Source organism: Oryx dammah, unplaced genomic scaffold (genome assembly GCF_014754425.2).
Source record: "Oryx dammah isolate SB20612 unplaced genomic scaffold, SCBI_Odam_1.1 HiC_scaffold_18, whole genome shotgun sequence".
Taxonomy (NCBI): Eukaryota; Metazoa; Chordata; class Mammalia; order Artiodactyla; family Bovidae; genus Oryx; species Oryx dammah.
This window is the reverse complement of record NW_024070202.1, coordinates 112,861,047-112,883,272: the sequence shown is the minus strand read 5'-3', so window position 1 is coordinate 112,883,272 and position 22,226 is coordinate 112,861,047. Positions and strand designations below refer to the sequence as shown.

Below are 22,226 nucleotides of genomic sequence, written 5' to 3'. Positions count from 1 at the left end.
ACAGGTGAGTAGATAAATCTGTCAATTCCAGCCAAGAAGTATGATCTGTGACATATAGGGGGAGTCTCTTGAGCAACAGACATGGAATAAAGCTGAGCTGCATAATCTTGATTTGGTAAGTGGTGATTAAAGAAGCAAAACAGGGAGAAGAGGGAAATTACCATCTATCCACAAAAACTCCTGTTTTTCTCTCACTTCCCCATTATTTTTCCTTACTCTGCCCACCTCACTTCCCTTGTTCAGTAAAGATTTACTGAGCAAGGCCCTGCCCATCAGAACAAGACCGTTTCCCCCAAAGTCAGTATCTCCCATTAGGAAGCTTCCATAAGTGCTTATCCTTATCATTTAGAGGGAAGACAGAATGAAAGCCACAATCACAGAAAACTAATCAAACTGATCACATGGACCACAGCCTTGTCTAACTCAAACTATGAGCCATGCCGTGTAGGGCCACCCAAGATGGACGGGTCATGGTGGAGAGTTCTGATAAAATGTGATCCACTGGAGAAGGGAATGGCAACCACTTCAGTATTCTTGCTTTGAGAACCACAGGAACAGTAAGAAAAGGCAAAATGATAGGATACTGAAAGAGGAACTCCCCAGGTCAGTAGGTGCCCAATATGCTACTGGAGATTAGTGGAGAAATAACTCTGGAAAGAATGAAGGGATGGAGCCAAAGCAAAAACAACACTCCGCTGTGGATTTGACTGGTGATAGAAGCAAGGTCTGATGCTGTAAAGAGCAATATTGCATAGGAACCTGAAATGTCAGGTCCATGAATCAAGGCAAATTGGAAGTGGTCAAAGAGGAGATGGCAAGAGTGAACGCTGACATTCTAGAAATCAGCAAACTAAAATGGACTGGAATGGGTGAATTTAACTCAGATGACCATTATATCTACTACTGTGGACAGGAATCTCTTAGAAGAAATGGAGTAGCTGCCATGGTCAACAAGAGAGTCCAAAATGCAGTACTTGGATGCAATCTAACAAACAACAGAACGATCTCTGTTCATTTCCAAGGCAAACCATTCAGTATCACAGTAATCCAAGTCTATGCCCCAACCAGTAATGCTGAAGAAGCTGAAGTTGAACAGTTCTATGAAGACCTACAAGACCTTTTAGAATTAACACCCCCCCCAAAAAAAAGATTTCATACATAGTAGTATGTATATTTCAATCCCAATTTCCTAATTCATCCTACTCCCCCATCCACCCTTGATATCCATAAGTTTGTTCTCTATATCTGTGTCCCTATTTCTGCTTTGCTAATAAATTCATCTGCATGACTTTTCTAGATTCCATATATTGATATTATACAGTATTTGTTTTTCTGACTTACTTCACTCTGTGTGACAGTCTCTAGGTCTATCCATGTCTGCAAATGGCACTATTTAATTTCTTTCCATGGCTGAGTAACATCCCATTGTGTATATGTACCACATCTTCTTTATCCATTCCTTTGCTGATGAACATGTAGATTGCTTCCCTGTCCTGCTTATTGTAAACAGTGTGGCAAGGAACATTGGGGTGTATGTATCTTTTTTAATTACAGCTTTGCCCAAATCAGGCACAGGGGTGGGATTTCTGGGTCATATGATAGTTCTATTTTTAGTTTTGTGAGGCACCTCCATACTCTTCTCCATAGCGACTGTACCAATTTACATTCCCACCAACAGTGTAGGAAGATTCCCTTTTCTGCACACCCTCTTCAGTACTTATTGTTTGTAGATTTTTTTGATGATGGCCATTCTGTTCAGTGTGAGGTGATACCTGATTACAGTTTTGACTTTCATTTCCTGAATAATTAGTGATGCTGAACACGTTTCCTTGCCATCTGTATGTTTTCTTTGCAGAAATGTCTGTTTAGGTCTTCTGCTCATTTTTTTTTGATTGAGTTACTTGTTTTTTGATATGAAGTTGCATGAGCTGTTTGTATATCTTGGAGTTTAATCTTTTGTCAGTTACTTCATTTGCAAATGTTTTCTTCCATTCTGAGGGTTGCCCTTTCATTTCATTTATGGATTTCTTTGCTATGCAAAAGCTTTTGCATTTAATTAGGTCCCACTTGCTTATCTTTGTTTTTATTTTCATTACTCTAGGAGGTGTGTCAAAAAAGATCTTGCTGCGATTTATGTCAAATAATGTTCTATGTTTTCCTCTAAGAGTTTTATACTTCTGGGCCTTACAGTTAGGTCTTTGGTCCGTTTTGATTTTACTGTTGTGTAAGACGTTAGGTCAAATTTTTTTTTTTTTTTTGCTCTGGGAGCCTTAATGTGATAGTGACAATGTTGCCTTTTCTATAGAAGTGAATAAGTATTTGCTTATTCCGGCAATCAAATATTTTGAGATTTTTTTTCTAAATTTGTCTTTAACCTCTTTTAAATATCTTCCCAAATGATGTAGTGTTTTGTTTTAATTATTATTTTGGGTCATAATGATTTTTATACCTTACATTCAGTCTCATTCTTGGTCCAGTTCTTGTTTACCTTGTATTTCCTTTCACACTTTATCCCATGAAGTTTAAGCACTCCTTTTTACTTCAAAATAGAGATAAATCGTGTATATCCCTTCACTTTCGACGTCTGAAAACACCTAAGATCTGTTCTTCCACGCGCTGGTGAAATAGCTCAAGGATACGCTGAAGAGTACAGCGTATCACTCCTCAGAAATCACACACATACACGCCTTCTAAGAACAGACTCCCCAACCCCAAGAAACAAAAGGCAAAGAACAGTGGCTTTCTGGCTCCCAGCTCTGCGGAGTTTCTGGAAAAGGAGGACGGCTCCACTCTAACCTGCTCTACACCTGGCTCCAGCTTTGCACGAAGGTAGAGAAGTCCTCCGCGAAAAGCCTGTGATTCTTTCTTGCGCCAAAGAAAATAACTAGCTTTCTAAGTTGATCTCTTTGGAGGTGCTTTCAAGGGGAGACTGGGATCAGAGTGGTCTCTTTTCACCCATCTTAAAGAGGAAATGGGAGGGGCGAGGCGCTCGCGGTCTTAGAGGGCAAGCATCCCTTGGGGGTGCGCACGCTGCGAACTCGCCGCTGTCAGGTTTCCGCGGCAGTAGTTTCGCCCCGCCCGGAGGTCAGGAGGCGCGCGGGCTCGGTCAGCCCGGGTTTCCTTCTTGCCCTGCAGTCGTGCCCTGCAGCCTTCGGCCGCGCCCTCCCGCCGACCCGCGGCACCCAGTCCGCAGAGCCGAGCCCGGTAAGGGGACCCTGAGGGGGTCCCTGCGTCCTGGAGGATTGGGAGCTGGGCGAAGAGGGAGGGTTCTGGAGGCCGCGGTTGAGTCAGGGCTACTGATTTCTGGTGGGACCTCGAACCGGTTCCATGCTTCTGGGGTCTCTTGTCAGTGAAACCGGGCGCCGGTGGAAAGCATTATGGACACCAGCAGGCTCCCAGTGGGAAACAAGCGGATTTGGGAACCGCCCAACCCGCGTTCCCGCCCATCGCTTTCCACAGCCCTGCAGTCTTTTATGTCTAGTTGCCTACTTCTTAGCTCTTTCATTAAGCTTCATAGCGTTTCATAAAGCTTCGCTAATATTCTCAGATGCTGGGAAAGATTGAAGGCAAAAGGAGATGGGGGAGGCAGGAGATGAGATGGTTAGATAGCATCTCGGACTCATTGATCATGAATTGAACAAATTTCGGGAGATAGTGGAGGACAGGAAAGCATGGCGTGCTGCAGCCCATGGGGTCGCAAAAAACTGGACAGGACTGAGCGACTGAACAATAGTTTGACAGATTGAGAAAACTGAAACTCACAAGGTGCCCTAACTAGGTAGAGCGAACATCTTAAGTTTTACCTTCGTAACTTCACCCATACCACCCCCGCCTCGTCCCTGACAAGCACCACCTCCCAGAGAAGCCTGCTGCAGGAATCCATTCCTAGGGCTCCACACGACGAGAACCCTCACTGAGCCATGTTCCCAACTAAACCTCTCAGTGGACATTGTTCCAAGACCTTGATCTTCTGAAAGCCACCGCATTCTTCCCCAGATAGCCACGTTTCCTACCACACGATGTAGAATTCGACGCTATGGCAGAGAGACCCCAGCGTGTACAGGAACCATCCCTTGGTCTACTGTCAACCCCCTGTGAAAGCCGTGTTATGAAATCGTGATGCTAAACTGTGAAACCAGTGATGCTGGGAAACAGAGGGACTCAAGCAGACGGGGAAGGAGAGACTCATGAATAAGGCAGACGAAAAATATTTTTACCTTTCCTAAAACAGTAGGAGAGAGCCTACTTTCTAGTGGTTTGATAAAATGAGATAGCATCAAGATAACATTAGGTTCATCCAATTTAAAGATCAGAAGGTATATGACGTTCATTTGCTTCAACCTCCTCCCTAAGCTAGATCCCCCTGCTGTTCCTGTCAGATATCTGTATAATCTCTGCTCCACACCAGCTCTCTCTTGATTCCTGATCCCATGTCAGGAAGATTAGGGTTTTCTTTGTGGAGAAGAAATCTGCCTCCACTCTTCATTCCCCTACTTTTGTCTGTTCTGCAATTGACACGTGTCACGTTGCTTCAGGTTTACAATGCTTCCGGATGTCTTCCTAGGCTTGATTCAGTTCTTTTAATATCCTGTCATTTCAGCATTTCCATCAATATCCTTTCTGACTAGCCTCTGGACACTTTGGTATTTGTTAATATCTGCCCCCAAAAATCTATTCCTCGGTGAGATGTGTTTCCCCTTGGCAACCTGACCCACTCAGAAGATGTTTCAGGGGACAGTGCTGCACCTCTGCTCCCCAATTCGGGACTTTGATGGTGTTTTGTGGCAGCCACAGAGCCCCATTTGGGTCACACTGATCCTCAAGTCATGTAAAAACACCAGATTGTTTAAACTGAAATCTTTCCATTCTGAGCAACTTCTGTCCCCTATGATTTTATGTTTGAATAGTCTTTTTTAAAAAAAAGGGGGCACACAAGATTTTGCAGTACAGTTCTCTTTGTTGGTTTTAGGGCAAGCTTCCAGTCTAACTGCTTCAGTTTATGTCCTGACCATGGATGGCAACATGGTATGTGGTGTTCCAAGAGGCTCAATGACTTTATCTTCACTTCTCCTCCCCGATGAACCTAGGAGAATATGCAGGCAAAATGAGCCAGTTTTTGTTCTTAGCTCCATGACAGTTGTGTGAACACGGGCATGTTAGTTGAGACTCAGTTTCTTAACATTTTAATAGAAACTTTAATACCTATCTAGATCATATCATAGGGAATTAGGGCAAACAATTAAAATAATGGATATGAAAGAAAAATTGAAAATTACAAATGGCTGCACAGAGGGTTATTATGATGGCGAAGTTCATTATCAACATTGTTACGACTGTCATCATTGTCTTTACTACTTCAATATACTGGTTCCAACAGAAAATGTCCTCTGAGATAGAAAAGATGTCAGAGAATTTGAACAATTTTAGCAAAAGCTGGAGTATAATTTACCAGAGGCAAGGACACCAAGTGGGAGAAGGTGGTAAGGAAAATGGTCTTCTTGGGGGTTAAGGAAAGGAAAGGGGTGCAGGAGGAAAAGGAAAGGAAAGAATTTATTTTAGTATATTCTGATAGTGTGACAGGGGACGGTTTCCTTAATGAGGACCATTGCTATGCATCCTGACTGAGTGAATAGAAAAATGTGTAAAGGTAGAAATAAGAAATTTGCTGAATAGCAAATCAACTATGAAAATCATTTTTGATTCAATGTTAATCAATAAAATGCAAGTTTAAACCAATTAAGACATCCTACTGTATGCCCAACAGGGTGAACAAAAAATTAAAAATCTAGTATTACCAAGAGTAGGCGAAGATTTGTGGGATGCTGGTATGTGGCTGCTGCCAGCATGACTCAGCACAAGTTTCCTGGAGTCAGATTTGGCAATATCTAGTCAGGCGGAGCGACTTCACTTTCACTTTCACTTTCATGCACTGGAGAAGGAAATGGCAACCCACTCCAGTGTTCTTGCCTGGAGAATCCCAGGGACGGCAAAGCCTGGTGGGCCGCCGTCTATGGGGTCGCACAGAGTCGGACACGACTGACGAGACTTAGCAGCAGCAGCAGAAGCAGCAGTCAGGCGGAAATTGGCGGAAGTTCCAGAGAGATTTTCATGTTGGTCGTAGCACTACTGTTGGTAGAAACAAAGATGCATTTGGAACACCGAATGTTTCTTAAGAAAGAACTGGATAAAATGTTGCATAAATAATGTCACTTCTGTAAAAAAGTAAAATACCAAAAAGTACTGTATCTTAACTTAGATAGATGTGTATGTACAAGTGTAAATACACAAATGAGATAGACACATAAACATCTCAGAATATTGTTTGCCTCTAAAAGGAGAGGGAGAATGAGACTCAGGGTTGGGGGAGTCAAAAAGTAGATAAATGTAACTATATGTGTAAAGTTTTAACTTTCTTAATCAAACTGAACAGCAGTAATAAAAATGCCTAAATACTGAGGTTTGTTCATTGCACATCGTGGAATTTGTTTTATTCCTCAGTGTATTTATTTCTCTTCTTAAAATATTTGTTGCATAACTGCATAATCTTTAAAACTGAATAAATAAAATATAGGCTCACTGATGGTGGTTTAGTTGCTAAGTTGTGTCTGACTCTTGTGACCCCATGGACTATATATAGCCTGCCAGGCTTCTCTGCCCATGGGATTCTCCAGGCAAGAATACTGGAGTGGGTAACCATTCCCTTCTCCATGGGATCTTCCCAACCCAGGAATTGAACCCAGCTCTCCTGCATTGCAAGCCCATTCTTTACCAACTAAACTATGAGGGAAGCCCATAGGCTCAGAGTTCATCTTAATTATAATTGAAGATTGCATGCTTGCCTTTTCCAATGCATGCTTACCTTTTCTAGCACCAAGAATGACACAATAGTATGCCTCATCTGAATGAAACATTTATCTCCATGGTTTTGCCAATTTCTGCTTATGTCTACTGGGATTTTTAAGTTGTTATTGGGAGACCCACAAGGAAAGACATTTGATTTAAAACAGAGCAGGCAATGACTTTATCCTGAATTTGTCCCGAATGTTGCTGCTGTCCCTCAGTCAGGGCACCAGTTTCTCTTCCCCCAGCTGCTCAGAGGGAAGGACGTGGGGACCATGTTCGGGCGTCTTCCCCTTCTCCCTCTCGTGTCCGTCCTCAAAGGAGCCCTGGACCTCAATTCCACACTCCCACTGGAAGGTGCATTGTACTTTCCTCTTTGCCACTGGGATGTCCATCTGATACAAAGAGTTTCTGGGACTGGAATTGCCCGGTACTTCAAACAAACCGCTATTCATTTACATCAAAGCAACGTTTATTCTCTAGTCTAGCAAATTTGCTTTGATTCCAATAATAATAACAAATAATTTTAAAGTCTTGCTTCTTATTCCATAGAAGAAGGCTTTCTTTATTTCACGCCTTTTCAGCTTGAAGGGAGATAATCAACTGATGCATATTCAAACATTTCTTACTTTCCTGCAGAATGAGGAAGAAAAGCAAGAGTTCACTGTGTTAATAACCTAGCATCACCTGGCTTGCTTAAAGCTCTATATGGATATTTGAAAATAAAACATGTTAGAAAATTAGCAATGCAAACGGTTCATCTGAGGATAATTGTTCTCAGCTGTCTGAATTGGAGGTGTTCTCAGGTCTTATCAACTCCTATAAGGACACTTGCTTTTATTCCTTTCCTCTTTTTATTCTAGAAGTGAATGGAAGGGCTGCAGAGGAGTAGATATGGAACCATGGCTGAAGGTAAGAAACCCTCCAAATTCTCAAGAGCTCTGGACACCAGGAGACAGTTACTGTCTTCCCTCCTCCACTCCCTGACCTCAAACACTGAGACAGAAGAGAAACCCAGTTACTTTAAACTGCAGGAGAAAAAGGCAGCTATCCCGTTCTTTCTCTTCCCTACTGTCATCACACCCTACACACCCAAGCATGACAGCCTGACCCCTGTGGTGATGTATGGGAAATGTGGAAATAAAACTTCAAGTCAGAAGTCAGTGGATTTGGAACCAGATTGTGGAAATGATATCTTTCCCTGCCTGTGCTCAGCTTGAAAAGAGGAAAAGTTCCCCATAGAGATTTACTAATCCTGTTTGAAAAATAAAATTTCAGAATACTTAAGTAAGGGAAGAACTGACACAGTAAAAGGAACAAAATAACAGATTTTAGGAGCCTAGAATGAACCTAATTCATGTGAGCTCATAAGAACTCCAGAAGTCCTTGGATTCTCACTCTTCAATCTCTTGAAACTTTTAGCTCTTGGCACAGCATCACCCTTGCCAACTCTTGTTGTTGTTTGTTGTTGTTTAGTCACTATGTCATGTCCAACTCTTTGCAACCGCATGGACAGCAGCCCACCGGGCTCCTCTGTCCATGGGCTTTTCCAGGCAAGAACACTGCAGCAGCTTGCCATGTCCTCCTCCAGGGAATCTTCCCAACCCAGGGATCAAACCTGTGTTCCATGTCTCCTGCATTGGCAGGCGGGTTCTTTCCCATTAGCACCACCTGGGAAGCCCATCGTCAACTATACTCCAAGATAAAAACTTTTTAAAAAGAATCACAAACTTAGTAAAACTGGAAAAATTCTTTTTTTTTTTTTTTTTTTACAGGCGGGCTAGAACATCAGGGCTTTGAACCTTCCTCCTCCTTGAGGATCATCCTGGTAGGCAAAACAGGCAGCGGGAAAAGTGCGACCGGGAACAGCATCTTCTGCCAGCCCATGTTTGAGTCCAAGCTGGGGGCCCAGTCGGTGACCAGGAAGTGTCAGAGGGCAACAGGCACATGGAATGGGAGGAGCATCCTGGTGGTGGACACGCCCCCCATCTTTGAGTCCGGGGCCCAGGATCAAGAGGTGTATGAGAATATCGGAGCCTGTTACCTGCTGTCGGTGCCAGGGCCCCACGTGCTGCTGCTGGTGACCCAGCTGGGGCGCTTCACTGAGCAGGACGTGGTGGCCGTGACCAGGGTGAAGGAGGTCTTTGGGGTAGGAGCCGAGAGACACATGGTCATCCTCTTCACTCACAAGGAGGACTTGGCGGGCGGATCCTTGGATGAGTATGTGGCAAACACAGACAACCTCAGGCTGAGGAGCCTGGTCCGGAAGTGCGGGCGGAGGTACTGTGCCTTCAACAACCGGGCCTCTGGGGACGAGCAGAGAGAGCAGCTGGCCCAGCTGATGGCTGTGATCGAGGGGCTGGAGCGGGAGCACCAGGGCGCCTTCCTCAGCAACGAGCTCTTCTTTGAAGCACAGATGCTGCAACAGATAGGGGGTGGCACCCATGGAGAAGGTCAGAGGCGCTACCTGGAAAAGGTACAGCTGCAGGTTGCAAAGCAAAAGCAAGACCTGAAAGAGGCTGAGAGAAACTGTGCCTTTAAGGCGCTCCTCCGACTCAAAGCCTGGATCGTTTCTCATGCCAAAATATTTGTTCTTGTCCTATGCCTTTTGATTTTTCTTGCCATTGTAATTGGCTTGTATAGTAGGCATCAACGTTGAGCATTTTCAGATGACAGCTGCCCTTGGCTTCCATCTTTTCAGAGTCGGCATACCTATCTGTGTTGATCAGAAACTTTATTTGCTTTTTACATAATTTCATTTTCAATTTTGCTTCCTTGCATCAGACACACCATCCCTTTTCTTCGGTTCCTTTTTAGGTAAATAAAATCCAAAAGGAAAGACATTTCCCCTTTCTGTTGTGTTAAAACTGGTGAAGGTGGAAACTTCCCTGGCAGCCCAGTGGTTAAAACTGTGCTTTCAATGCAAAGGGTGCAGGTTCAATCCCTGGCTGAGAAACTAAGATCCCATATGTTGTGCAGCCAAAAATTAAAGCAAATAAATAAATTTAAGAGCAAAATCTTTTCCAAAAAATGGTGAAGACAAGTAATAAACTAACTGCACACCATCAAGAAATATTGGGGAGCTTGAGGAGAGGAAAGTGAGTGGACTGACATGCTGTGTGAGCGAACGTCTCACCGGGGACCTCCTTTTTACAGTTGGAATTCCTTATTTTAATCAGAAACATACTCTGACTTCCTTGTAGGTTTTTTAAAAAAAGTAATAATAAGACACTGCACAAGAGAGAAAGGCTAGGGTGTTCTGGCATGTCTCTGGGGTGTGAAGAGGCTGGGGGAGAAAGGAGGAAGCCCCTAGAGACAGGGTGGGGAGGAAGATCTCTGCAAAGTCAGCCATTGGGAAATTAAAGAACTGGAAATCCTTAGAGCAGGGCTAGAAAAGAGTCAGATGGTGAGTGTAGGAATTCAGGCTTAGCCGGCCATCTGGTATCCTTCAACACTCAACCATCTCCTTGTAGCACAAAAGCCACCCTGGAGAAGAAGGAAGTGACCTGCAAGACTGCATTCCCTACAAATTTATGAAATTTGAATTGCATGGACTTTTCATATGTGGTGATGAAACATTATGCTTCTCTTGATTTTTTGACCCGTTGTTGTTCAGTCGCTCAGTCCTGTCTGGCTATTTACAATCCCGTGGACTCCAGCATGCCAGGTTTCCCTGTCATTCACCATCTCCAAGAGCTTGCTCAAACTCATGTCCATTGAGTTGGTGATGCCATCCAACCATCTCATTCTATGACATCCCTGAATCCTCCTGCCTTCAATCTTTCCCAGCAAAGACTTTTTTGAAAGATTTTTTCTGTCTCTTCTAATGAGTCAGCTCTTAGGTGGCCGAAGTATTGGAGCTTCAGCTTCAGCATCAGTCCTTCCAAAGAATATTCAGGACTGCTTTCCTTTAGGATTGACTGGTTTGATCTCCTTGCAATCCAAGGGACTCTCAAGAGTCTTCTCCAACATCACAGTTCAAGAACATCAATTCTTTGGTGCTCAGCCTTGTTTATACTCCAGCTCTCACATCAACACATGACTATTGGAAAGACCATAGCTTTGATCTTTGTCAGCAAAGGAATAACTCTGCTTTTAATACACTGTCTAGGATTGTCATAACTTTTCTTCCAAGGAGCAAGTGTCTTTTAATTTCATGGCTACAGTCACCATCTACAGTGATTTTTGGAGCCCAAGAAAAGAAAATATGTCATTGTTATCATTGTTTCCTCATCTTTTTGCCATGAAGTGATGGGACCAAATGCCATGATCTTTGTGTTTTGAATGTTGAATTTTAAGCCAGCTTTTTAACTCTTCCTCTTTCACCGTCATCAGGAGGCTCTCTAGTTCCTCCTCACTTTCTGCCATAAGGGTGGTGTCATCTGCATATCTGAGGTTATTGGTATTTCTCCCAGCAATCTTGATTCTAGGTGTGCTTCATCCAGCCTGGCATTTTGCATAATGTACTCCACATATACATTAAATAAGCATGGTAACAATATACAGCCTTGATGTACTCCTTTCCCAGTTTGAAACCAGTCCATTGTTCCCTGTCCAGTTCTGAATGTTGCTTCTTGACCTGCATACAGGTTTCTCAGGAGGCAGGTAAGGTGGTCTGGTATTCCCATCTGTTTAAGAATGTTCTACAGTTTGTTGTGATCCACATAGCCAAAGGCTTTGACGTAGGCAATGAAGCAGAAGTAGATGTTTTTCTGGAATTCTCTTGCTTCTTCTATTATTCAACAATGTAAAAACTCTCCTCAGTTCACAGAACTGGCCTCAGCCTGGATTTGATCTGCAGGCTGTCGTTTGCCCCCCATCTTAGAGGAGGTTTTCCATCATGGGTTGAGCTGAGATGTAGTGGAACATCTTGAACCACAAGGTCAGCACAATCGTGTGTGATACTTGTAGAAATTTGCGGAAAGGGTGGCATTGCACAATTCAGTGGTAGAAAAGAGAACCAGGAAGACACTGGGGTGAAGTCTGAGTGGAGGTCACCAAGTCAGTGGAAAGAGGAAATCAGATGAGGAAGGGGCTGGGTGACCCCTTCCCAACTTCTCCTTCTATGGGATAGCTGCCTGTCCCTTCATACCCTGTAGGGGAGACCCACGGTCTCACAGGCATTCTGTGACTGGGTGGGTAAGTGATGAACTCTCTGTGACGCCCAACTCATTGTCCATGTCCCTGCTGGTGATAAAGGTGCAGTTTACCTCGACAGTGCTATCCCATAACTGATTCCAATCTTGTGCAAGGAGTGTTATGTGTGAGCTCCTCAAACCCTTGAAACACCAAGCAACTGGGAGTTCTCAGACCAAGGACCTCCTCCTCAGTGCAGTCTTCCCACACTGTCTGACTCATGTTGGCCTCTCCCTTCCTTGACTTCATCCAGTCCCGCTCCACCCACATGTAGCTGAGTGCTGAGGGCCGGGGTCTCTGCTGGTCACCAGGGATCTGAGAGAAGTAAGGCCAAAGGCACCTGTGCAGTATAAAAATGAGGGTGAGCCAGAAGTGAGAGTCCACAGAGGGAAGCAAGAGTAGCCCCTCGCTGGTCACAACTAGAGAAAGCCCGGGCAGCAACGAAAACCCAGTGTGGCCAATGAATAAATTAAACTAAAAATGGGTGTGAGAGGAATTTGTCCACAGTGGCATGTCAACCAGAAGGAGAGTACAGGCTTGGGGGGCAGAGGTGCCCTGGCTAGGGTGGGGCCGGGGCTTCTAGAAACATGCTGGCCCTCCTTCCAGGACTGACTTCAGGCAGAGGGAGCAGGCAAGCCCAGAATCACAGTAATCCAAATCTGTGCCCCAATCGGTAATGCTGGGTCAGGCAGGAGACTGAGAATCACTGGAAGAGGCAGGGAGGGACCTGGCTGGGTGGGTTCAAGGGCTTTTAGCTTAGGAATTTCAGGAAGATCACACTGCAGCAATGTGGTGGTTGGACTAAATAAGTGTGAGCCTAGGAACATGGCATCACACTCAGAATAAAAGAATTCCATCTCAGCCATCCATCGGGGCCTAAGCCATAACGGGAGGTGTGGGGATGGAGAGGACACGACAGGAATGGGGACACTGAGGGGGTGAATTGACACAGAGTGGCACTGATGTCAAGGTCGGGAGGGAGCCAGCTTTCTGTTGGCCTCCTGGGGACCCTGGCTCCCCCTACTGCCTGGGCCCTCAGAGGAGACTGGGCTGAGCAGAGGAAGGCGGAGACTTCAGATCTGGTGGAGTCTACCGTGAAGCCCTGTGGGCTGGGCAGTCTCCTCCTCCCTCCAGGGAAGGCACTGGACCAGGGAAACTCACTAAAGAAAGTATTTGGGAGCAGGGATGTGGAAGAATGGCTTCCCTCCAGGGATGCAGATGGTCAGCTCCCAGGCTTCCCCGCAATGAGAAAGCATCTCTCACCCCAGGAGCGGCATTTCTCAGTGAGCCAGATGGCATTCCACCTTTGTTGACTTTCTAGGGGAGTAAAGCTGGAGGAAGAACCCAGGAATATTTTACAGTAGAGGAGGAGACAGGGTCGTGCTCCACCTTAGATGTTCGCCAAAGTGATTCCTTTGAAAGTGTTCAAGTATGAGCTCTGATTCTCCCTCAAACTTACAGAAAGGGGATCCCTTTCAGGGCCCCAAAGGGGGCTCTTGTCTAACACTCGGAAATGAATTGTCTGAGGAGACACAGGAGCTGATAAAGCAAGAGACTATTGGGCAGGGTCCCCCCACCCCCGAGGGGAGAGCAGTAGGGTAAGGGAACCCAGGAGAACTGCTCTGCCATGTGGCTCAAAGTCTCAGGTTTCATGGTGATGGGATTAGTTTCTGGCTTGTCTTTGGCCAATCATTCTGGCTCAAGGTCCTTCCTGATGGTGCATGCCTTGCTCGGCCAAGATGGATGCAAGCGAGAAGGATTCTGGGAGGTGGTAGAACATGTGGCTTCTCCTTTTGACCTTTCTCGAACTCTTCCAGTTGGTGGTGGCTTGTTAGTTTGTGTTCCTTACCAGGACTTTCTGTGATAAAGTAACTCAAGCAAGTGGTTACTGTGGTGCCTGGCCAGGGTGGGCAGTTTCAGTCAGTGTGCAGTCAGGGGTTTGACCCTAACAAAAGGGTGAAAGAAGCACAGAAAAGACTCACCCAGGGGCCATCCCATCTCCTCTGCTTCTCCCTTTGTCATTGTCAGGATAGTCCTGCTCCACGGATTTTTCACGTTCTTCAAGATTCCAGGGAAGCCCCTTCAGGACTCAGTGGATGTTGAGTCTAAGTAGGAGATTTAGCTATACACGGAGGTCTTTCCTGATACTAGGAAAAGAGAAGTTCCTTTGCTTATTTATTCTTTGCATCTTTGAAAGTTCACCACTTGAAGATTCCCATGTAGGGGACGTACTGTATTTATTACGCTGGTCTGTGGTCAGTGACCTTAGATGTTGCTACTAGGACTTGCTGAAGTCTCAGATGATGGTTAACACTTTTCAGCAATAAAGTATTTTTAAAGTTATGTACATTTTTTTTAGGGGGCTTCCCTAGTGGCTCAGTGGTAAGGAATCCACCTGCCAATGCAGGAGATACAGGATCGATCCCTGGATGGGGAAGATCCCCAGGAGGAAAAAACGACAACCCACTCCAGCATTCTTGCTTTGGACATCTCAGGCACAGAGGAACCTGTAGGCTACAGTCCATGGGGCCACAAAAGACTTGGAGAGGACTTAGAGACTGAACAACAACAACAACAAAGAAAAGGAAGAAACTAGATCTCTCTCTCCACCAGATAGGACACAGCGACCACCAGACACCAAATCCCCCACACTTTGATCTTGGACCTCCCAGCCTCCAGAGCAGTAAGAAATAAATATTTCTTGATTACCACCTAGTCTCTGCTATTTGTTTTAGCAACCTTAACTGACAAAAGGAGTAATAAATGCCTCTTGAGGAGGAAGAGAAGAAAAAATAGAAAGGAAAAGACCTAGAAGGACTAGGACTCCTGGACCAATTCAGCCATCACACCCTCTATTCCCACCACAGCCTGGGCTCAGAGGAGATATTCTTACATCGAGAATAAAGGGAGCCCTCACAGGGCTGGTGGAATAAATCATCCCAGATGGCCAAAGTCTTTAGGATCATTCCTTTGGGGTTACTGAATTTTTCCAACCTTTCCAGAACATTCTCCCTATTCTGTCTCCACCTAGAGGGCTCTTTGATGCTCAGAGCTTCCTACAACCACTGAATTAACTGTCCCATACTTTCAACTTCTCCCATCCCTGCCTGGTCTCTGTTTTACAAGATGGCAGCTTTATCTGAAAAAAAAAAAAAAAAAAAAACTTACCCTCAGTAAGGAAATATGACAGCAAATAGTCTAGTAAGTTCTATATCCTGGGGAAAAGCATTTGTCTTCAGATGACTCTAGTCTTGTACGTTTCACTGTATGTGGGAAACTGCTGCCTGGTCAGGGTGCACATCTAGGCCGTGCCAAGAATCAGCCTCATGGGACACTAGATGGAAGCACTGTGAACGAACATCCACCTCCAACTGCTGAGTGATTTCAGGGGCTCTGGCTTTACTTTCAGCCAGAAGGGCTTTTAGCTTTTTTTTATCTTTTTTTGAAAAAAGGAGGACACTGAGGCCCAGAAATCTTACATGGCATGCACAAAGCACTCCCCTATTCAGGACCTAGAGTTCAGTTCAGTTCAGTCCAGTCACTCAGTCGTGTCCGACTTTTTGCGACCCCCATGAATCGCAGCATGGCAGGCCTCCCTGTCCATCACCAACTCCCAGAGTTCACTCAGACTCACGTCCATCGAGTTGGTGATGCCATCCAGCCATCTCATCCTCTGTCGTCCCCTTCTTCTCCTGCCCCCAATCCCTCCCAGCATCAGAGTCTTTTCCAATGAGTCAGCTATTCACATGAGGTGGCCAAAGTACTGGAGTTTCAGCTTCAGCATCAGTCCTTCCAAAGAAATCCCAGGGCTGATCTCCTTCAGAATGGACTGGTTGGATCTCCTTGCAGTCCAAGGGACTCTCAAGAGTCTTCTCCAACACCACAGTTCAAAAGCATCAATTCTTCGGCACTCAGCCTTCTTCACTGTCCAACCCTCACATCCATACATGACCACAGGAAAAACCATAGCCTTGACTAGATGGACCTTTGTTGGCAAAGTAATATCTCTGCTTTTGAATATGCTGTCTAGGTTGGTCATAACTTTTCTTCCAAGGAGTAAGTGTCTTTTAATTTCATGGCCACAGTCACCATCTGCAGTGATTTTCGAGCCCCCCCAAAATAAAATCTGACACTGTTTCCCCATCTATTTCCCATGAAGTGATGGGACCGGATGCCATGATCTTCGTTTTCTGAATGTTGAGCTTTAAAGCAACTTTTTCACTCTCCTCTTTTACTTTCATCAAGAGGCTTTTTAGTTCCTCTTCACTTTCTGCCATAAGGGTGGTGTCATCTGCATATCTGAGGTTATTGATATTTCTCCCGGCAATCTTGATTCCAGCTTGTGTTTCTTCCAGTCCAGCGTTTCTCATGATGTACTCTGCATAGAAATTCAATAAGCAGGGTGACAATATACAGCCTTGACGTACTCCTTCTCCTATTTGGAATCAGCCTGTTGTTCCATGTCCAGTTCTAACTGTTGCTTCCTGACTTGCATATAGGTTTCTCAAGAAGCAGGTCAGGTGCTCTGGTATTCCCATCTCTTTCAGAATTTTCCACAGTTTATTGTGATCCACACAGTCAAAGGCTTTGGCATAGTCAATAAAGCAGAAATAGATGTTTTTCTGGAACTCTCTTGCTTTTTCCATGATCCAGCAGATGTTGGCAATTTGATCTCTGGTTCCTCTGCCTTTTCGAAAACCAGCTTGAACATCTGGAAGTTCACGGTTCACGTATTGCTGAAGCCTGGCTTGGAGAATTTTGAGCATTACTTTACTAGTGTGTGAGATGAGTGCAATTGTGCGGTAGTTTGAGCATTCTTTGGCATTGCCTTTCTTTGGGATTGAAATAAAAACTGGCCTTTTCCAATCCTGTGGCCACTGCTGAGTTTTCCAAATTTACTGGCATATTGATTGCAGCACTTTCACAGCATCATCTTTCAGAATTTGAAATAGCTCAACTGGAATTCCATCACCTCCACTAGCTTTGACCTACAGCCACAGTCTAAGTCTTTGAATTCATTCTCCTTCTCTTCCTCCATGCATCTCTTCATCCCAACACAATCACTCAAGGATAGGTTGTGGGAAATGGGGAAATGAAACCATAAGTCTTTGGTGGGAAGAAATCTGAGTTACGAAACACAATTTCCTCCCCTTGTTTGTGTTCAATCTTAAAGGAAAAAGGAAATAATAAGTATTATTGGTACATGAGTTGGAGTTTAAATCTCCAACTCTATGTGTGGACTTGTCTATTTTCCCCCATTTATTTCTGTCTGTTTTTACTTCTTGAATTTTGAAGTTCTCTGGGATTTTTCTGAATCTCAGTTATGTATGAGGAGCATCACATTCAACATTACTGTGTCTTGTTGATGAATTAGCCTTTTTACCACGATGAAGGGTCCTCCTTTAGCCCTGAGAGAGATATAGTATTGTTCTGAAACCGCTGATATTATAGCCACTGTAGGTTTCATGTTCTCAACCTATGCATCATGTATCTTTTTCATCTCTTCTACTTTCACCTCTCTATGTCTTGATATTTAGGGTGAGATTTCCTTAGACAGTTTGCAGGTAGGTCTTGCTTTTATACTTGAAGAGTTGAGATAACTTGCATCTAATATGATTATTTATATAGTTGTGTTTAAATTCATCATCTTGCTATTTGCTTCTTCATGTTTATTCCACCTGTCTTTTTTTCTTTTTCTCTGCTTTTTTTATGATGAAATTTTAAGTTTTCGTTTTATTTCCACTATTGCTTTGTTAGCTATACCTGACTTTATTTTCTTAGTGATTGCTCCACAATTTACAATTAGTTCACTTCAGTCACTCAGTCATGTCTGACTTTTGCAACCCCATGGGCTGCAGCACGCCGGGCTCTCCTGTCCATCACCACCTCCTGGAGCTTACTTAAGTTCTTGTCCATTGAGTCGGTGATGCCGTCCAACCATCTCATCCTCTGTCGTCCCCTTCTCCTCTCGCCTTCAATCTTTCCCTGTATCAGGGTCTTTTCAAATGAGTCAGCTCTTTGAATCAGGTGGCGAAAATATTGGAGTTTCAGCTTCAGCATCTGTCCTTCCAGTGAACATTCAGGACTGATTTCCTTTAGGATGCACTGGTTAGATCTCCTTGCAGTTCAAGGGACTCTCAAGAATATGCACATTTAATTTCTCATCCTCTCTTCAGAGAGGGTTATATCACTTCATATATACTGGAAGTTCTTTAGAACACTATCTTTTATTTCCTCCCTCCCATCTTCTGCATTATTATTTTATACCTTTTACATTTAAGTGAAATACAAACAGGCTTCTCTGTTGACTCAGTTGTAAAAAATCCACCTGCCAATGCAGGAGACTAGGGCTCAATCCCTGGGTCAGGAAGATCCTCTGGAGAAAAAAATGGCAACGTACTCCAGTAATCTTGCCTAGGAAATCCCATGGACAGAGAAGCCTGGCAGGCTACAGTCCATGGGGTCACAAAAGTGTCAGGCATAATTTAGTGGCTAAAGAACAACAGAATATAAACTCAGTGATATATTCTTCTAGCTTTGTCTTTAAAAGCCAACTATCTTTAGGAAAAATTTAGATACTGAAAATAATCTTTTTTTAAAATTTATCCAGTTATTTGCTATGGTCTGTCATTCTTTTGTGTTGATCCCACTTGTCATCCACTTCCACTTCCACTTTCCATCCATCTGACCCATCTATGGATCAGTCCAGAGCAGCCTGTTGCTCAGTGTCTAAAAACAGTCCTCTTACACAGGCATACCTTAGAAACATTGTTGATTTGGTTCCAGATCACTGCAACCAAGTTAATATCACACCAAGTTTTTAGCTTCCCAGGGCACATACAAGCTATGTTCACACTACACTGTAGTCTATTAAGCATACAATAGCGTTTTGTCTAAAAAATAATGTACATACCTGAATTTAAAATCACTGACAACCATCATCTAAGCCTTTGGTGAGTCATAATCTTTTTGCGGGTGGAGAGTCTTGCCTCAATGTTGAGGACTGCTGACTAATCAAGGTGAAGATGGTGGCTGCTTAAGGCTCGCATGGCTGAGGCAATTCTTTAAGGTTAGACAATAGTGGAGTTTGTCACATCAATTAACTTTTCCTTTCATAAATGATTTCTCTGTAACATGCATTGCTATTTCTCAGCATTTTACCCACTGTAGAGCTTCTTTCAGAATTGAAATAAATTTTCTCAAACTCTGCTGCTGCTTTATCAATTGTTGTTATTGTTCAGTCACTAAGTTGTATCTGACTCTTTGCAACCACATGGACTGCAGCACTCTGGGCTTCCCTGTCCTTCACTATCTCCCAGAGTTTGCTCAGACTCATTTCCATTGAGTCGGTGATGTCATCCACCATCTCATCCTCTGTCTCTCCCTTTTCCTCCTGCCTTCAATCTTTCCCAGCATCAGGGTCTTTTCCAATGAGTCAACTCTTTGCATCAGGCGGCCAAAGTACTGTAGCTTCAGCTACAGCATGTGCTGATTAGTCACTCAGTCATGTCCGACTCTTTGGGACCCCATGGACTACAGGTTCCTCTGTCTATGGAGATTCTCAAGACGAGAACACTGGAGTGGGTTGCTATGCCCTCCTCCAGGGGATCTTCCCAACCCAGGGATCGAAGCCAGGTCTCCTGCATTGCAGGCGGATTCTTTACTGTCTGAGCCACCAGGAAAGCTGAAGAATACTGGGGTGGGTAGCCTATCCCTTCTCCAGGAGAACTTCCCAACCCAGGAATCAAATCAGGGTCTCCTGCATTGCAGGTGGATTCTTTACCAGCTGAGCTACCAGTGAAGTCATCAGTTCTTCCAAAGAATATTCAGGATTGATTTCCTTTAGAATTGACTGGTTTGCTCTCCTTGCTCTCAAAGGGACTCTCAAGAGTCTTCTCCAGCACCACAGTTCCAAAGCATCAATGCTTCAGGGCTAAGCTTTGTTTTACATGACTACTGGAAAAACCATAGCTTTGACTATACGGACTTTTGTTGGCAAAGTGATGTCTCTGCTTTTTAATATGCTGTCTAGGTTTGTCATTGCTTTTCTTCCAAGGAGCAAGCATCTTTTAACTTCATGTGTTGAGTCCCTTAAAATCACCTATGAGGACTAGAATCAGCTTCTTTCAAACTCCTGTTAATGTTGATATTTTGACCTCTTCCTGTGAATCATGAATATTCTTAATGGCATCTAGATTAATGAGGCCTTTCCAGATGGTTTACTACTAACTTTGCCCAGATGCATCAAAGGAATCACTATATATGGTAGCTATATCCTTATGAAGTGTATTCCCTAAAGAATAAGATTCAAAAGTCAAAATTACTCCTTATATCAATAAGGGCTAAGAATGGATGTGTTCACAAGCATGAAAACAACATTAATCTCACAGTACATTTCCATCAGAGCTCTTGTGTGACCAAGGGCATTGTCAATTACCAGTAATATTTTAAAAGGAATCTTTTTCCCTGAGCAGTAGGTCTCAACAGTGGGCTTAACATCTTTAGCAAACTATGTTGCAAACAGATGGGCTGTCATCCAAAGTTTGTTGTTCCATGTGTAAGGCACAGGCAGAGTAGATTTAGCATAATTCTTAAGCACCTTAGGATTTTCACAATGGTCAATGAGCATTGGCTTCAACTTAAAGTCAGCAGCTATGTTAACCTCTAACAAGAGAGTCAGTGTGTCCTTTGAGGATTTGAGGTCAGGCATTGACTTCTCTGGGCTTCCCAGGTGGCACTGGTGGTCAAGAATCCTCCTGCCAATGCAGGAGCTGCTGGAGACCTGGGTTCGATCCCTGGGTCAGGAAGATCCTCTGGAGGAGGAAATGGCAGTGCACTGCAGCATTCTTGCCTGGAGAATCCCACAGACACAGGAGCCTAGTGGGCTACAGTCCATGGGATTGCAAAGAGTCAGACATGACTTAGCAACTAAGCATGCATACAGGATTGACTTCTCCTTTGTAGCTATGAAAGTTCTAGACAGCATTTTTTTTTCCCCTAAGATAAAGCTGTTTCACTTACACTGGAAATCTGTTGTTTATCTTAGCTAGATCTTCTGAATAACTTACATGCATTTCTACATCAGCTCTGGCTGCTTCACTGTGCACATTTATGTTATGGAGATGGCTTCTTTCCTCAAACTTCATTAACCAGCCTCTGCTAGTTTCAAACTTTTCTTCTGCAGCTTCTTCACCTCTCCTTATCTTTAGAGAATTGAAGAGAGTTTGGACATTTCTCTGGATTAGGCTTTAGCATAATGGAATGCTGTGGCTACTAAAACTCTCTCCATATCAGAATAGCTATTTCATTTTCTTATCATTCTAAGTTCACTGGAGTAGTACCTGTAGTTTCCCTCAAGAACTTTTCCTTTGCGTTCATAATTCAGCTAAATGTTTGGCAAAAAAAACCTAGCTTTCAGCTTGTCTTGGATTTTTACATGCCTTCCTCACTAAGTTTCACCAGTTTTAGCTTTTGATTCAAACTGAGTGATGTGTGAACCCTTCCCTTCACTTGAGCAGTTAGAGGCAAGCATTGGGTTATTAATTGCCTAATTTCAATATTGTTGTTTCTTGGGCATAGGGAGATGCAAAGAGAGAAAGAGAGACAGGTGAAGGGTTACTTAGAGGAGCAATCAGAACACACACATTTCCCAGTCAAGTTCACTGTCCTATATGGATGTGGTGTATGGCACACCAAGACAATTACAAGAGTAGCTTCAAAGACCAGTGATCACAGATCATCATGATGGAAGAGGGGCATGGGAAATTCACACTGGTTTATACATGATTTAACTTGAACTTTAACTAAAACAGCCCATTTTGTGGTCTATTAGACATATATGGTTCATCTGCTTTAATCACTGAAGAAAAGAATGCATTTAAACATCACAATGGAGGCTCCAGTGGTTAAGGATCTGCCTGCCAATACAGGGACACACACTCGACCTCTGGCCAGGGAACTAATATTCCACATGCCTGGTGACCAAAAAACCAAAATACAAAAAAGAAACAATATTGTAATAAGTTAAAGACTTTAAAAATGGTCCACATCAAAATTAATCTTTTTTAAAAAATCGCACTGGAAGGAATTATCTGGCAGTACAACAGTTACGGTTTCTCATTTTCACTGCAGTGGGCACAGAGTTCGATCCCTGGTCTAGGAACTAAGATTCCACTGTACTGAATGAAAAATAAATCTTTTTAAAAATTCAATAAAGCTGAAAAATTGCAGCCATCTAGGTACATTTTTTT

General features: G+C 43.8%; 2 protein-coding genes across 4 annotated transcripts in view; one reads left to right on the top strand and one right to left on the bottom strand.

Moving 5' to 3' along the window:
• Positions 1 to 22,226, bottom strand: part of LOC120877906 (GTPase IMAP family member 1-like) — a 597,608-nt gene that overhangs the window by 282,234 nt on the left and 293,148 nt on the right. The gene's annotated exons all lie outside the window — the stretch shown is intronic.
• LOC120877910 (GTPase IMAP family member 5-like) lies at positions 2,725 to 10,046 on the top strand. 3 transcript variants are annotated; one of them, XM_040260384.1, is made up of 3 exons: positions 2,725 to 2,829; positions 7,704 to 7,752; positions 8,616 to 10,046. In XM_040260384.1, the coding sequence occupies exons 2-3, from the start codon at positions 7,710 to 7,712 to the stop codon at positions 9,497 to 9,499; spliced, it is 927 nt and encodes a 308-aa protein (XP_040116318.1). In that variant the 5' UTR covers positions 2,725 to 2,829; positions 7,704 to 7,709; the 3' UTR covers positions 9,500 to 10,046. The 3 variants fall into 3 exon arrangements, with proteins under 3 accessions (XP_040116318.1, XP_040116320.1, XP_040116319.1); XM_040260386.1 differs by lacking the exon at positions 2,725 to 2,829 and adding an exon at positions 3,098 to 4,316; XM_040260385.1 differs by lacking the exon at positions 2,725 to 2,829 and adding an exon at positions 3,098 to 5,025.

What these genes read in the sequence shown, in the direction of transcription:
- LOC120877910 (XM_040260384.1), top strand. Translation starts at nt 7,710, where the DNA reads ATGGAAGGGCTGCAGAGGAGTAGATATGGAACCATGGCTGAAG. An exon ending in ATATGGAACCATGGCTGAAG is followed by an intron (nt 7,753 to 8,615) that starts GTAAGAAACCCT and finishes TTTTTTTTACAG; the next exon opens with GCGGGCTAGAACATCAGGGC.